Raw genomic sequence first — 17,793 nt, forward strand, 5'->3', positions numbered from 1 at the left:
GAAGCATTACCCCACAGACAGCACACCCAGGACTGCTCCCTGCCACTGGAAAATTGGGTTTTTGTAAGGACCTGGATGATGAACTAATGTCCCACAGCCACCCTGAATCTCACCCAAATCCCAGTGGTGAGGGCAGTGCTGGTGCAGGTTCAGCTGAGCATCACTGATGTGTGCCAGTGCTCGTCCAGCCCTGAAATCCACAACAGTGCCCCTAAAGCCAATCAGGATGGAAATAACCAGCAGTGGCTCCAAGGCATGGATTGCTCTCCAAGCCTGAAATCACCTCCAAGCCTGGTGAAACCACACATCTGTGGGGATCCAGAACACGTGCACCCAGATCCAGGTGCAATCCAAGGGTCTGGGTTTCAATGTGAAGCTGAACAAGAGCAGCAAACTGAGCCCAGCCTAAAGCTCAGACTATGTGCTGACCCTGCTCTGCTGAACTCCCTGCTATCTCTTTTTGGTGCTGTGGTTAAAATGTATCTCTATATCAGTTCTCGTTGTGTGCTCGTTTCTAGCTGAGAGGAGCTGCAGATGATGTGATTAAGAAATAAAACATTGTTATTTGAGGTGCCTGGCCCTGGTTGCTCCGGAGCACAGAGCTATTGATCCGTTAATGGGAGAGAACTGATTAAATGAGGCCACCAGAACACATGAACAGATAATGAAAAATTAAATCCTAAAATAAAATATGGAAATTACAGCTGCCATCAGCCACCCAGGGCAGGGAAATGCCTGGCTGGGCACCCTGCAGAGTGTCCCCTGTAACATGCTGCTGGGATGTGTCCTGACCCCTGGGGACAGTCCCACAGATCCCATGGATAACAGGGATGAGATCCCATGGGGACAGTCCCACAGATCCCATGGATAACAGGGATGAGATCCCATGGGGACAATCCCACAAATCCCATGGATAACAGGGATGAGATCCCATGGGGACAATCCCACAGATCCCATGGATAACAGGGATGAGATCCCATGGGGACAATCCCACAGATCCCATGGATAACAGGGATGAGATCCCATGGGGAGAATCCCACAAATCCCATGGATAACAGGGATGAGATCCCATGGGGACCATCCCACAGATCCCATGGATAACAGGGATGTGACCCCTAGGGATCATCCCACAGATCCCATGGATAACAGGGATGTATCTCCATGGTTACAATCCCACAGATCCCATGGATAACAGGGATGTGACCCCTGGGGACAGTCCCACAGATCCCATGGATAACAGGGATGAGATCCCATGGGGACAATCCCACAGATCCCATGGATAACAGGGATGAGATCCCATGGGGACAATCCCACAGATCCCATGGATAACAGGGATGAGATCCCATGGGAAGAATCCCACAAATCCCATGGATAACAGGGATGAGATCCCATGGGGACCATCCCACAGATCCCATGGATAACAGGGATGTATCTCCATGGTTACAATCCCACAGATCCCATGGATAACAGGGATGTGACCCCTGGGGACAATCCCACAGATCCCATGGATAACAGGGATGAGACCCCATGGTTACAATCCCACAGATCCCATGGATAACAGGGATGTGACCTCATGGGGACAATCCCACAGGACAGCTCTGTGCTACACAAGAAAAAGAATGAAAAAAAAAAATTAAATAAAATTAAATATTTTAAACCCTCTACGCCAAATAAAAAGGGGCATGACTTTTAAATTGAAAAATATAAATAAATAAAGGTTAAGAGAAACACACAGCTGGAGAAAAGGCAGAAAAATACCAATTACCTTTCTTTTTGATTGCTTGGATCAAAGATCACAGTCATTCTTTTTCATATAATGTTTTGTATCCAGCTAAGGTGTGTATCTATCAGCTCTGAAAAAGATTTGCAAAACCATTTTTGAGAAAAAAAGGTAACCTTTGACCTATGTTGCACGGCCAAGTGTTACAGCTTTCAGCTACTCTTTCATTTTGTTGGTAAAATTTAATAAAAGGACATTTCAGCATATACAACACATAAGGCAGAACTTAACCACTGACCTTTCTGTTTGCTCAGATCCAACACTGGATTTTACTTTTTTCCCCCACTTTTTCTCAACTGATATTATCTAAAAATGAATATTCAAGAAGTGACACTCCAGGTGAGAAGCTGCTAATTTGATCTGAGGCTCCAGAGGCACAGGGGTCTCTGAGATTTATGAGTCAGGTTTTGCCTTTTGCAAAATTCTCTTCTACCTCACCTCAGTGCCCAAGGAAGATCCAACACATTTCTGGCAGATCCTTTTAATTGATTTAATTTAATTTCAATTCCAACCATGGTAGCTGTGAAAATCAGACTTTGTCCCTTAATTGTATATAGCAGGAAAGATCTGGACAAAGAAATTATGAAAGTTACAGTGTTTGCTTCAAACACAAATAAGGTGAATTATTTTCCTCAGGAAAGGGCAGTATTTAAAATTTTCTGCCTTTTTTTTTTTTTTAATTTCTTAATATTTTTAGATTTCTTTTGAATTCACCGTGAAAGCATTTGGCACTCCTGCAAAACCATGTGGAAATAAAATAAAATAAAGAATTGCAATATTAAGGAGCAAAAAGTACTTCTTCAAAAGTAAGTTTGAGTGCAAGACTGAGAAGTGTTTTTTCTGCTACATTTCAGGTGACTATATATAGAAAAGGAGTATTTTACTTGGCTCCCAAGGATGGGGCAGCCACGTATCCTAGCCTGGAACCTCCCTCTCAGTACACAGCCTATTTTATATTCTGCATCCTGGAAAATCAGCTTTTGCACACCAGAGCACAGCAGCTCCTTGACTGGGAAATCCCAGTTTGGGTGCATCAGGCACAGGGAGCCCAAGCCCAGCAAACTGTGCTGGGGAAAAGTCCTGGGGTTGGTTTAGAAATCAAAGCAATTAAGGCTTTTTTTTTTTTTTTTTTTTTTCTGGGAAATGGGGACAAACAATCACTGAGATGTAAAGGTTTAATTACACATCCAAACCAGGGTTATCTCCTCACTGAAATAATTCCAAGAGATGCACTCTGCAGCTTTTCTGTCTTGTCCTGCTTGTGCCCCTGGAGTCTGTGTGAGCTGTGAACCTTTCACACCCTCCAGCCCAGCTGCAATCAGGTCATTCCTTAATTAACAAACCCTTGGAAGAGGCTGCTGACCTCAAACTAAGTGGCAGCTCCAGTCCCAGGATGCATTTTTGCTGTAAGAGAACAGACTCCAAACCCATTGGCACCTTTCCATGAATTTAGCAACATAATGCAGATTTCTGATGGAAAACAGAATCTAAATAAAATGCACATTTTTGGCTAAAGCCCATCCCAACTGAAATCAATATCTGAGCTGCTCTGGATTTACAGGATCTGCATTGCACTCATGGCATTTAAATACCCTTCCCTTATATTTCAGCACAGTGCCAGAGTGAGGTGCAAAAATCAAACAATCTTTGGTACTGTCCTACCCAAAACGTGTAACAGGAAGCTGGGTGTGGCTGCAAGAAAAGAGCAAAAAAATAAAGATAGCACTTCTGCTAAAAAAGATACAATGCCCTGAATGCACTGCAGATCAAAACCAGCAGGAAGGAAGTACTCAAAACTCAAAATCTGTCTGTGCCACCACCTCAGAAACACTGAGGAGTCTCTCAGCACTGTCATTATTGTCACTGCACTTCCAGAAAAAGTCAACAGCCACAACAGCACAGCCTCAGAGCTGGCAGGAAAACGTGACCTGGAGGGGAATGGGGGGACTCCAGGGCTGTGTCACCATCCTGCCACAGGGCCAGGCATCCCTGCAGGACCTGACCTGCTCCAGACCTGCTTGGGCTGTGAGGTCACACTCGTGGAACTCCAAAAATCCGTGCTTGGCTAAGAGAAAACAGCCTGAGAGGATGATGGGCTCCACAGGATGAGCTACACCCTCCAGCAAATCCTCTCTGCTGCTGTGGGTGCACTGAGCATCCCCAAGAGCCCTACAGGCATTTTTAAAGTCATTTTGTGGGATTTTAGATCCTTTTTAGATCCTGAGTGCTGAGCCCACTCAGGCAGGAGGAGAATTGCAGCACAAATGCCAAGTTCTGCAGAAGCAGCTGCAAACTGAGCCCTAAGGCTGATGGGGCCATTTGTGGTGCTCCCAGATATTGAATCCCTTTGACTCCTGTTTGAATCTACAGGCAATCAGTGAGTTCAGTTTTCAAGGCACTTTCCCGTGCCCCGGGAAATGGGCTTTGTGTGACATTTGCACACACATGAGCTGGGTTTCTATCCTGGGCTCTTGGCTGCAACAGCAACACAAAAAGCAGTTTTTGCTCCAGAGTGTGATTTCCTGTTTGCTGATGGATTTCAGTGTTTAGTCATCACTTTTTTCATCAGACAATTCTGAGACAGGTGCAAGGCCACATGGACTGGAGGAAGAAAGGGGCACCTTCAGGAACAATTTCATGTCCTTTTCCTCCTGCCCTCCAGCTGCAGAACTGGGCAGCCCTGGGGCTCTTGTGCAGGCTCAGCCTCCTGAGCTGAGTTTAGAGTTGTGTCAGACACTTGGAGCAGAGCTGGGAGAGGCACCCAGCAAACTGGGCTCTTTCTGTTTCTTTAGATGCCTCTGCAGCCCTTTTGTGCCAGTAGAGCACTGCAGTCACTGAAACCAAACCCAAGGATGGTGCTCAGGGTGGCACCAGGCCAGGCCCTTCCCTTACTGACCAGGGACTGGCTCTGGGTCACTGCCACAGCTACATGAGCATGAAACAAAAGCTCTTGTATTACTGTGTGCTGGGATGGTGATAAATATCCTGAGCTTCATCAGGGTCTGCCCAGCCACCTCTCAGGGGGCTGAGCTGGCTGGGAGCAGCTCCTGCAGCAGCTGCTTTGGGAAGAGCACCTTGAAAGTGGAAAACTAGATCAGCCTGGGTGTGATGAGGAGCTCCAGGCCACCGTGGATTTGGTTTGTAGTAGCTTTCCATAACAAAGTCTTTTTTTAACTGACTTTCTTTCTGCTCACATATATTTAGATATGACTTTCATTCTGCAGCACTCTGATGCCAGAGAGTTTTGGCTGCAGCTGCAAGGGAAGGGACACGTGTTTGAGTCATGGAGTTGGCTCTCTCTGGTTGATAGTTAGTGAGTTACTGAGAAAAGATGAAGTTTGTATTTAGTTTTAGTTTACATGCAACGAGACCAAGTAAAATATTCCAAGTAGAATGAGCACATAATAAATAAATACACAAAAACTTCTACCAGAAGGGGATGGAGTTCATTTTATAAACCACATTACTTGGCTAAACCCATACAGAAATATCAGGCTGATGGACTGAAGCTTAAGGAACACAAGGCAAGAGTAATTTTGTCACTGCTTACTCTTGATTTGACTCTTTGCACAGCACAAGGGTGAAGGGTGCTCGTGCCTGGTTTACTGTGCACACTCTGGACCTGGTGGGTTTGATCAGAACTGCTGAGATAAGCAGTGCCACTGGGTATTAAGATGAATTTGTTTTAGATCAAAACCAGCACAACCAAAGGAGGCTGGTGATGGCTTTTCCCTCCAGCAGCACCTCATGGTTTAAAACTGATGAAATTGGTATTGGATGCCACACCACCTCTAAAACAGCAACTGCAGGGAAAGCACACGAGCAACAACTCCTTATCCACATGTCACTGTGCAGTTTCATCATTCTCCCAGAGTTAACCTATTTACTGGGGCAGGATGAGTCATTCTGCAAAGTGATTCAAAAACAGAGAAAAGAGAATGGATGCGAAAAAGCAATTTTTTACAGGAAATAACTGGGGGGAAGGACAGAGGAACAGTTACAGCACGTTCAGGATTAGCTGAAAGTACAAGACAGGCAATGCTGCTGCTTTTTTTTATTTCTGTCACAAAGGAACAACCAGAGAAATATTTAATTGAGGGGAAACAAACCATTTAACAAATATTTAATTGAGGGAAAACAAGCCATATTAGCCTTCCCTTCAGGCAGTTTTGCAGGGGATGAAGAGTCAATAATGGAATCTGTTTCCCTCCCTGGAGCTCGAGTGCTTATGTCTATTAATCCACAAAACTATTCACTGGCTCTGATTCTCTGGCTTCTCATCTTGTGCTGTGTCTTCAGCCTGCAAGGCCCCCTTGGAAGGGCCTGAGGACTCCCCAGCCTCTCCACACACCAGCTTTCCCTCCTGGCATGTCTGACCTGAATCCTGAGCCTGGTTCTCGGGGGAAAGCAGCAGCAAATCCCTGTAAGGTAACAGGGAAGATGCACAAGTGGCTGTGAGCAATTCTGCCAAGCAAGCCCAGCTCCCCTCTGGCCAGACATGCAAATCTGCCTCTGCCTGAATTCCAGTTTACAAACAGCCCAGCCCAGCCCAGCCTGCACAAGGCATTTGTTCCCATCTGCTGCATTTCCAGAGGACTGTGGGCAGCAAGCACCACAGTGGGCAGGGGAACACACAAAATCACTTTAACACTCTGCTTATTTGTCCATTATCTCCATGTCCTTCCACAAATCAGTATTTGGGGGAAGGTTCTTCCCCTCTTTGGGAACTGCCTCCAAATCCAGGGGCAGAGATGGGAGCAGCTCTGCAGGTCCTGGCAGAGGAGCCCAGCACTTGGGGGCTGCAGGGACTGCTCCCAAGGCAGCTGGAAAGCATCCAGACCATGAAATATTTAACTGGTTACTGACAGAGTGCTACAATTCACATCTCATAATGTCAAGGAGGTGCCACATACAAGATCCTGTGTGTCTGCCCACATCCAGCTGCTTGCTCTTATTTTGCACTTTGACTGGAACTCCTTTGAGGGAGGAGCTGCAATTTTTTTTTTAAACTTTGGAGTCAAAGCAGCATCTGCCACAACAGAGTGCTGGGGTTTCCACCATAAAATAATGTACTAATAAAAATACTATATAATACTGTGGGGCATGTGTATAAATCAGAGACCACAAGACAGACCCAATTATAAGAGACACGAATAACTGGAAAAAGGAGTGCAAAACACCACGGGGAGCAGATCCTGTAACTGCTTCTACATCTTGCCTCAAGAAGTTCAGGAACATCTGACAGCAAACAGCTTGAGAGAACGAGAAAAATGCAATATCTGCATCGTCCAAAGCCTTCAAACTTTCAGTCTGAATCAATGGCATGAACGAGAAAACTTTGATTCTCAATATGAAGATGAAAGAAAAGAAAAGGGATGAAGGGAAAGAGACAAGAAAAGAAGGACTATCAATTCCCAGAAATAGAATCAGCTCCTCCATGTCCTGTGGAGGTTCACCTTTAGCTGAAGTGCAGCCCATACTGCTGAGGTTGGGCAATTCCCAACCTCACCACAACAGCAATAACCTCCATTTGTTCAGAAATTAGCCCTCAATTATTTCCAGATCTCCCTCAATTATTTCAGATATCCCAATTCCAGATCAAGATGCAGGAACCACCACCCAAAGAGACTGCCCCAGGGAATCCTTCCCAGGATTTAATGCTGAGCCATCCCCACTTTTCCAGCTGTGAGGTCTGTGTGCATCCCCACGCAGCCCAGGCAGGAGGTAAATGCTGTGCTAGGCAGTGTCCCAGGGGCACACTGCAGCTCTGGGTTACCTGGCAGGCCCATCTGATCTCTCCCAGGCTCTCACAGCTGTGTAACCACGTTCTTTAAACACAAGCTGCACAGCCAGCTCAGGGCTCCGTGGCTGTGCCTCATATTGAACCCATTACTTTGCATTTAACCATGCACTGCTACACTTCCTGGGAGAATTCCAACCTAGCAGCAGCAGCTTTGGAAGCACAGCATGATAAAACACCCTCCTGCCTCAAATACAGATAAAACTTGCTTAGGTTTGACATGATCTCATCGGAGCACAGCACACACTGAGTGTGTGGGGAGCATGGACTCAATGCGATCCCTGTGGGGAGCCAGCCACAAACGGCAGGGTCACACCTGCAGAAGGGTGAGGGCAGATCCCCACAGAGCTCCTGAGCAGGGCTGGCAGGAGGGTGGCAGCCAGCAGGACAGAACTGCCCTGGCTCACACAGCACACCCTGCACTGCAGCAGGGCCACCATCCCAAAGGGGCTGTGGGGGCTCAGCCCAGCTGAGTCACTGAGACTTTGGGATGGCCTAAGAGAATGACCTTTGGGATGGCCTAAGAGAATGACCTTTGGGATGGCCCAGGGGAATGGAATGGCCTTTGGGATGGCCCAGGGGAATGGAATGACCTTTGGGATGGCCCAGGGGAATGTCCCTTGGGGTGGCCTAAGGGACCAGCCCTTGCTGCAGTTGAGGTGGGTGGTTAAGCCTTGGTAACCTCAGAACAAGTTCATGCTACGGTGGGTGCTGGGAGAGGGCAGGAGGAGCATCTCAGAATGGAAAACTTCCCATTTGGAAGTGACAGCAAGCAGAGGCCTTGGCAGAGCCCCTCAAGCAGGGCTGGCTGTGTCTCATGGCCAACACCCTGCTGCTGGGCTGGTTGCTGTGCCCTGGCTGGGTCACACAGGGCTCTCCTTGGGGCCCCCTCACAGCACTGTAAGCAACCCCTCAGTGTGACTAATCCACACTGAAAATAATCACCCAGTTTATCTTTGGGCTGGAAAGCCCCACGGTGAGTGGAGAGGGTGAGCAGTCTCCGGAGGGTTTGGTCACTGCTGAGCCTGGCTGAGGCTGGGATGACCCCCAGAGAGGCAGGGCTGCAGCTTCTGGCCACAAGGAGAGGCAATTCCTGGGGCTCAGGAGTGACTGTCCCCACTCCCCCTCCTCATTCTAAGTGCCCAGAAACACCCCAGCTCTTTCCTTTTTCTCCCAGTGGTATGAGGTGCCCACTCTGCCCAGCATGGGAAGGAGCCAGAGAGCAACTGCTTTGGGCTTTTCTTTTTCTTAATTCAAGAATGTCATCTGCATCCAGCTGTCAGCCTTTTGGAAATCTGCTGGCTTTTGTTTGCCTCGTGTGGCTGATGCTGCAGCTGCAAACCCCTGGAAGCCAGAGAGGAGGAGCCAGACATGAAATCCTGTCCTGAGAGCACCTGGGGCTCCCCCTGGGCAGCCCCCTCCTCACCTGGTGGGAATGGGTCACACCAGGGAACTGCACAACTCTGTGCTCATCAATAAAACTGCAAACTATCACAGCATTGCTATCCCCTCTCTGGTTTTCTGGGTTTTTTTTGCAGTTGTTTTTTTTTAAATCCCACCTTGTGATGGGAAAAATCAGTGCTGTCTATGATTTAGGAAGAGGACAGGCTGGATCAGAGTGCCCTGAAAGGGCAGGGAAAACTGCAGTGTTACAAGGATTTGGGGGGCTGCTGAGACTTATTTCCAAGGAACACATTTTTAATGGGGTGTGGGTTATATATGTGAAAACTTGGCCATTAGGTAAAGTTAAGCTTTACTACCTGAACAAACCTTCCATTTGACAGCTGAATAACAAATCCCCCATTTTTATCCACAACAACTCCAAGTCCATGCTCAGTTACTCAGGGACATGGATAAAATCATCCACCACTGAACAGCCAGGTAAATACAAACCACCACTAAGTGCAGCCTGATCACAAAATTTGCCTTCACATCTTTCCACCCCTGAGCAACCACGGGAACATTGTGGGGTGATTAATAACCCCTCATCACTGTATTTACTGAGTAAGCTGTGAAAGAAAGTCTGAGTGATAGGAAAGTGTGTTTGGAGCAGTGCTGTGCTGGGGGTGCCTCCCTGGCAGGGGCAGGATGGCCCTGGGGGGAAAAAGGGAGGCAAAATCCTCCCTAGAGAATCCCCAACTCCTTACATGGTACTCAAAATAAAAGCAGAAAAGAAAATACATAGTGTGGGCTGCTTGTAAGGCCACTAAACCAGGGAAAAGGGACTGCTTTAGTTTCCCTTTTACCTGGAAAGAAAAATAAACTGGAGGAAAAAAAAAATAAAAACAACAAAATAACCCCACCACCTCTTCTAAGGGTTGGAAAAAAGCTGTGTGAGAGGGAGATAGCTGCTTTCCATCCCCCACAGGAGGCTCTGCTGGGCTCCCAGCTGGGCTGGACACAGGCAGAGGGCTGGGCAAGGAGCAGCAGGACTGAAGTTGGCTGTGCTGTCCAGAGGATGAAAACACTAGTGCTGTTTATAGAGGGAAACCCAATTCGTCAGCCCAAATGAATTCCTGTGCTAATCCATGCAGGCTTCATGTTTTCCACCAGCCCCAGCCACTGCAGACTATCTTTAGGAGGCACAGTGTGTTTGGAAAGGAGCAGCTGGAAAGAGGGGACGCTCATGCCAGCTTGGAAGCCTTTCTGCTATGGAAAAACAGGAATGCTCTCTTGGGTCTCCCCACAAAATTCAGGCATCTTCATCCAGAGCACAGCAGTGCCAAGCACAACAAACAAAAGAGGCTTTCCCCAACTCTCCTGGGCAGCCCCTCAGGCTCACAATGGTTTCCATAGAACTTGTTTTGCTATCACAACAAATTCCATCCCTCCAGCCCCGATGGCCGCGCTCTTTTCGAAACACAAGGAAATGAATTTCCTCACTGGCTGCTCTGCCAGAGCATTTCTGCCTCTGTGCCACGGCCAGGGGCTCCCCAGGAGTGTCTGGGAGCTGTGGGGTGGTGGGGACAGAGATCCTGAGTGCAGCCAGGGCTGGGGAGCTGCCCCTTGCCAGCCCTTCATCCCTCAGGTCACATCCTGCCAGGCTCAGCCTGGGCACTGCATCCCCGTGGGCAACAAACCCAGCCAGCACCAGGAGCTTCACTCAGGGAAGGGAAGGGCTCCTTCTATTCACACAGACTGCAGGAACCCAGGAATCACTGCCATTAAGGGCTGGGTATAGCAATGTCCCCCTGGCAGAGGCTCCTGCCAGATGTGTTTCTGCATGGCAGACTGGAGGAACATTTAGTGCTGCATCTAAACCAACACTGTTATCTGAACAGCCTGAAATTCTCTGAAGTCATAATCTTGCTCTAAAATTTGCATTGGTTTTGAAGAGCTATGAAGTGTAACCAAGTACAGAACAAAGGGGCCAGGGATACTCATTTCTAAAACAGACATAGCACTAGTTTTGTGTTTTAATAATAGCCTATAAAAATTGTCCTGATGAAAAAATTGTACAGAAATCAATGGCATTTTTTAAAAAAAATGAAACATAACACCACTAAGTTATTTGAGGGTCTGAAGCTGCAGGATGACCTCAGAGGACCCTACCCAGCTGAAAATTTGGGTCTGCATGCTGGAGTCTTAGATGCTGCAATTTTGGACTCCTTTCCAAGGAAGGAGACAGCACCTCACTCAAGCAAATGAACAAGGGTGCAGAAGAAATCAGATAAGAGTAAAAGTAATGCAATTTTAAGGAAGATACACCACCCAAACTACAATTAAAAATGCAGCTGCTGGAAGCTCCCCTCAGTCCTGATTTAAGCCTGGCTCTGCCCAGTGCCTGGTATGTCCAGACTATTCCCAGCCCTTGCAACCACCAGTTTGTGCAGGGTTATAATGACCTCATCTGCAGGGGCTGCACTGGGGCACTTCCCTGGGTTCCTATGCTGGTGGCCAGGGACACCTCAGCAGAACAGCCCTGCAGCCTCCTGGGCTGGGCTGGAGCCCACAAGGGCTGATGCAGACCCAGCCCTGGGAGGTTTCTGGCCACAGAGGGAATGCAGTGGCTGCTCCATCCCCCAGGCTGTGGCTGTGGAGTCTCCTGGAAGGCAACTCATGCCAAAGAACTGACCCTGCATTGCTCATAATGACAGAGCCCAGCGAGCTTTAACTGGCACCACACTTTCACCATTGACCCCCCACACTTATGAAGTGGTTCCCCCTTCTTTTAGTCATTCTCACTCTTTCCAAAGAAACTTAGAAACCACCTAAATAAACCAGCACCCATCGAGACAGTGCAAATGCCACAGGAGTCATTCATGAGTCTCACTGTCCTGCATTTCACTCGGTTCATTCATGGCTGATGAAGTCATTCATCATTAAGAAACCAAATCACCCAAACCACACCACACCACAATTTGGGAATCTCTGACTAGACTTCCCTGGCAGAGCTGATCAGAGGGAATGATTGCAAACTCACACTTTGCTAATTTACTGCTGCCTGTGCTGTGGTGGTCAGCCCTGAGGGAGGAGCTGCTGCTGGCACTGTGCAGGGACATCACCCACAGTCTGTGCAGGGTCTCAGTTCCTGTGGGCATGCAGAGCTCAGTGTTTGTGCACAACTAGCCCTTCCCAATGCCCACAGCCCCTCTGACCTTTCCTTCCACACCTGACCATTATCCAGGTGGAAAAATTCCCCCTCAGGTGGAAGCCTAGCACTCCAGCATCAGAAGTCAATAATCCTTTTCTCACTACATCTAGTCATAATTGCAATCTCACCCTGAAGAAGTGTTGGTTCAGCTGAAGGCAGAGCTTAGTTTATATTTTGGAATGCAAAGTTTCTAAATTGAGGATCCACAAAAGGACATGGGAACTGTGTGGATTAGGAGAACCTGTAAGAAGATGGGGAGTGTCAGCCTTGCTTGTCACTGGGGCAGTAAGAGCTGCTCATGGTGAAGCCCTTTGGTCCTCAGTGGTTTGACTCCAGCTCACAGTAGCTGAAGGTTTAACTCTTTTATACCCAACACTGGTTAAATCCAACTCAAGACCAAGTTTTCAGTCATTTGCAGACCATTAGTCATGCAAATTTCTAGAGATCAGCATTTTAATTCCAAACAGACTGCAGCATCCCCTGGAGATGTGCACACAAACTGGAGGACATGAATGCTTGCAAAACTGGGAATACTTGGATTTCAGGTTTTTGTGCAGACCCCTCTTAGAGCGAGGAGTCATCTGTGAAATTCCCAGCTGGATGCATGCCCAGATTTCTGAGCTTGCAAAACTGAACCAAGGGGACTCGAGTGATGATTCAGACACAACTGCATTGTTTATACACTTTAGGTTTCTTAAACCCAGAAGAAGTTGTACTCCAGAGTGAGAGTGTGAAAGCCCAGACTAGGAGCTAAGCTGCTGAAGGGGTTTTGTGGTCCCCAAGCATTTGCTCTTCCCCATCCCTGACTCTCTGTGCTGCTTGCTGTTCACATCAGAGAAGCTGCAGGGACCTGTTGGGTCACACCTCTCACAGCCGTCCCTGGACTGTCTTCTCCATTTGCTTTAGAAATCCTTCTAAGCACTCACTGCTCCCAAATGTGAGCACAGGAGTCTCCTGGAAGTGGTGAGGAAACAGCAATGCAATGGTTGGGCAGTGCAAGGCCACACCAGCTTCTGCTGGGCAGGAAAGCAGCTCTCACTGCTCCGAGTTCTCAAAAAAAACTAACTCAGATGGGAAATTCTGATAATTCATCCTCATTTTCTTAATTTAAAAATGGCCAGAGATTTATCAATGAATACTGATTATAAATTATTGTTATAATTCTGTAAGTATAGTTAATGATAAATAAATAATTGCATTATTATTTACAACAAACTATGAAAAACAGGTGGAAAAAAATTATTTTGAGCTAATTAATTCTAGGTTTTCATTCTTGTGAGACAAAAAGTCCTCCACCAACCATCCCTGCTCCCTGGCAGGACGTGACCTGAGCTGAGAAAGTTCTTTTTGTGCAAGTAACGCTGAGAATCCAGGCATTTTTCTACAGGAGAAGACTTTATAACTGCCTTTCAGTTTGCACCATAAAAAGATTGTAGATCTTTAAGATGGTTACTCTTGCCAGGCACTTTATTTCACAACAGTTAAAAAAATGTGCAGATGTTTTCCAAGCTTTTCCAAGCAGCAAGGCTCTGTGCAGCTGCTCCCAGCATTTCAAAGTGCAGCTCAAACAGGACTCAAATTGCCTTTTCAATTGCAGGAGGAGCTGAATCCTCCCAATTATTACATTGGGCTTTAAGGGGAGAAAAGACCTTTTCCCCACCTCTGCACATTGCTAACATTAACCCAATTTGCACCCAAGGAAACTGGGGGGAGCAGCAGTGCCAAAGGCAGCACTCAGGCTCATGAGTCAGGCCTCCAGCAATCATGAGACTGGTTTTTAAATCATGCAATCAACCTCCCGCCCCAAAGTTGCATCATTTTTGTCTGCCTGAATTTTGAAAGCCCAAAACATCCAGGTTTGTGGTTTTTTTAACATTTTGGTGGTTTTTTTTAGATTGGACCTGAAAAGAGCAGTAAGAAAAGTCACCTGCACAGGGACTTTTAAATTGCAGTGAAATTGCAAAGAATTAGCAAAAGCCTCGAGCTGCCATGTGGAAGTGAGCTAGTTCACTGATCAGTGTTCAATCCCATCATTCTGAAGGAGAGCTAGAAGGATTTTATCCCCCTCCCTATTTGTGAGGCCAAATTCTCACCTTGCTGCAGGTACAACACCCCTCAGCCTGGTATGGAAATGGATCCAGCTCAGGGCTCAGCTTTGCTGGGAATTACTGGGACTCATTCTGAGGTGCTCAACAGACCTGAGCAATTACTGTCACATACACATCCCTTCTATTTCTCCCTATGCTCATGTCCATATTTATTCTCTCAGCTCCCCCAGCTGAGCAGGACAAACCCCAGCCCGTGCAGCCAGCCCAGAACAAACCCCTGCAGTGACAGAGCTGCTGCTGCTGCCCTGAGCTCTGCTGATTCCAGGGTTTTGCACCACCAGAACTCTCTACAAGGGTTTTGACCATAATGGCTGTGTTAGCAAAATAAAATTTAAAAACCCAACCACCTCAACCAGCAGAGCTCTGTGGTGAGCTGCTGGAGTGTGAAACAAGCCCTGCTCGAGGTTTCCAGAGACACTCCTCTGGTTCAACACAAAATGGAGAATTTAGCACTAGAATTAGTCAATCCCCTTTCCTGCTTTGCATGCTTTTGTTATAAACCATTTCTAGCTGCACATCTCTCATCACCAAAGTCCCATTTTTAAAAACTGTTGCCAAAGCTGTTCTGATTTTGACTGCACTGGAAGGATTTCTTTGTGAGTCACTCCCAGCTTGCAGGAAGATCCCTTTTCCTCACACAACACCTTTGCTCTGTCTCCAGACTCATCCCAAGAAATGGGAATGTTTCTGGCAGGCCTGACCCCAGTGACAGTGACCTGCCAGCCACCAATGTCCACTGCTGGGAAGCACCTACAATTCTTTGATAGATACAGCAGGAAAGGAGTGAGCCTGTGGAAAGGAGAGAAAGGAGAGAGGAGCTGTGCCAGTGCCTCCCTGCAGTGCAGCATGTTTTAACCACCTGCACACCTGGGGGACCTGGGAGTCTGGGATTCCCCAGGAATGTCACATTGACATTTTGCCTCAGCTGGAGCCAAGTCCCTCAAAAGCTGATCCCACTTCACCCATCTGGGAGAGCTGGGGACAAGCCTGTCTGCCTCCTCCTGCAGTGGAATGATTTTAATTCATTGCCATCTCTCTGCACTGGAGTGAAAAATGTTATTGTTATTATCCCTTTAAATTGAAAGTGGATTGAAGGAATAAAAGTAGATGTATGGTCTGTTTTGGCAGATGCCTCCCAACAGATGGGTGTCTATGGTCTCCTTTGTAAGAGCTGTCTGCTGCCTGTGATTCAGACTGTCTAAGGAATGCCATGAGCTTGGAGTAAATGGACAGCAAGTCTGGGAAAGGACTTTATTGTGGTTTAGAAGCTTTCAATTCCCAACTGCACGAACAAGTTCTTTTTTTTTTTTTTTTTTTTTTTTTTCAAGTAACTCTTTGCCAGTATTCCAAAACTCCCATTGAAAAGTGCCTGATGCTTCCCAAAACCTGATAACTGATAACAGCCAGCCCCCAAAGGGGGACCTGCCTTCCACCCCAGATCCCTGGAATTGAGGTTTCTTGGTCCTGCCCCGGAGGAGGCAGCAGTGCCCTGGTGCAGCTCTGGGCTCTAATGGGCTCTGCATGTCCCTGCACAGGAAACTCTTTGTGACACAACTGCCTGTGGGCACTTACTGCACCAATTAAAGATTCCTGAGCTCCAGAACAAAGAGGTGCCAGTGGAACGATGGTTTTAATCACTCAATTCATTCTCTTCCTTCCTCTACTGCTGATTTGGGATGTATGGGTTTTTCTTCTTCTGGCTTTGTTTTGGTTTGCATGCTTGGAGGCTGCTGGGGAAAGGGCAGCCCTCGATGGGGCTGGGTTCCTCTGAACTTTTTAACAGGGAATCGTTTCTAGAGGTGAAGAAGAAGATCAGCTGGAGCCTGCTATAACAACACAAATCCTTAATTCTCATTCACTGTAAGGTTTTTTCTGAGAATCCACGTGTATGTTACTAACACAAATGAATTAATGCTTAACTGTACAAGAGGGAAGGATAAGGTACTTTTAAATAGTGGTAAACTGAAGTACAGGGAAGTTAAATTCTTTGCTGAAAGACTAAGCTCAGGCTCAACCCAGACCTTCCTCCTACTAGACTGATCTCTCCACTTCCTGCCAACAGACTCCAGGGTTCTGGGAGCAGAACCACGTTTTTGTTCTCTTTTTATATTGCCTCCAGAAAAGCAAGACATAGGACAGGGGCATGGAGATCCTAACACAACAAACCCACAAGAGCAGTGATCCAAAAATAAAGCTGCAGAGTACCAAGGGAGAGCTGCAAGGTCCCAGCAGAGAACAGAAAATCTGTAATAATGTGAGTCAGAGCTTCAGGAATGAGCCTGATGAATACATAGACTTGCTAGAGTGTTTGAGCAAAATGTTTTGGAGAACATACAGGCTTCACTCTTAGTCAAACCCTGCCTGAGCAGAAGTGACCACACCTTCTATGAAAAGTAGCTCTAATTAAAAACAGAGCGTGGCTTTTTTTAGATGCAAATTGTTGCTGGAAACTGACCCCCAGCCCATTTGCAGGGTTCAAATTCACCCCTATCTAAAATGCCAGGAAACAAGAACATTTCCCCTCTGCCCTGTCCTGCCACTGAACTCTGTGCATGGACACAAGATGAAAACTACAAACCAGCCTAGAGCCACCATGCCCTGTGCTGTCAGTGCATGGGCTCAGGGCAGTGCTTAGAGAGAAAAGCACTTCTCTCCAGCCAGCAGGACCCTGCCAGTGCAGCCCCAGTGCCCCGAGGGTTTCCCAGAGGAAGCTCAGCCAGCAGGAGCTGCCAGAGCTGGCTCTGCCGCCCCTCCATCCACAGCAGGGCCAGCAGGATGCTCAGGATGGACTCCCCAGCAGCACTGATCTCACTCCTGACAGCCCCAGGAGAGCCAGGGCTTCCTGGAGGAGCTCCCTGCCCAAGGAGAACCGAGCTGGAGATAAAACAAAGCTTTCCCCTGAAGGAAAGAAGGGATCTGAATTTCATTTCATGGTACTGTGGGGACAGGCTGAGGGCTTTCTTGTTGGAGGAAAGAACACAGGAAGGAAATGCAGGGATGTAACACACACACATTCTGAGCAAAGCTGCACAAGTGAGCACACAGGGAGCTGATCTGCAGTCTGGGTGCTGTGCAAGGACCACACTCACATCCTTTCTAAAGAAACTTCTGACGTGGCTGAAGTTTTCTGCGAATTACCTGAGCTCCCATAAAACATCTCTGCTGATCAGCAGCCTGATAAACCACTCCACAGCATCTGCCTCACTCCCCTCCTCCCCAGAGGAGATTACTGGGCACCAAAAATAACCTCGAGCTGCTGGATCCAGCCCAGAGGACCCCTCAGTGTCAGATGTGGTTAGACAGTTACTATTTGAATAATGACAGTCATTTTTCTTTGCAAAGTTCTGCAAAGTGACACAGTGCTGCCAAGAACTACATTTTGAGCTGGGTTTGTGCTTTAAAGAGTTAATCTCAGTGCTCTGAGGGTGCTGGAGGAACTACATTCTATTTGTCAACATATTTATGTGGTTGTTTGGGTAACTTTTACCATCGTGGGCGGTTTGGTAATGAT

General features: G+C 47.3%; 1 protein-coding gene across 2 annotated transcripts in view; it reads right to left on the reverse strand.

Moving 5' to 3' along the window:
- The window catches only part of NFATC2 (nuclear factor of activated T cells 2), a 78,382-nt gene that overhangs the window by 7,989 nt on the left and 52,600 nt on the right, over positions 1-17,793 (reverse strand). Inside the window, exon 10 of one of the 2 annotated variants that reach the window (XM_056507516.1) lies at positions 1,766-1,853. The exons of the other annotated variant lie outside the window; for it this stretch is intronic. Coding sequence (XP_056363491.1) covers positions 1,810-1,853 — 44 coding nt within the window. The 3' untranslated portion in view covers positions 1,766-1,809. The remainder of the gene's footprint in view (positions 1-1,765; positions 1,854-17,793) is intronic. 2 annotated transcript variants of the gene reach the window in all.

The sequence above is a fragment of the Oenanthe melanoleuca genome, chromosome 20 (assembly GCF_029582105.1).
Source record: "Oenanthe melanoleuca isolate GR-GAL-2019-014 chromosome 20, OMel1.0, whole genome shotgun sequence".
Classification (NCBI taxonomy): domain Eukaryota; kingdom Metazoa; phylum Chordata; class Aves; order Passeriformes; family Muscicapidae; genus Oenanthe; species Oenanthe melanoleuca.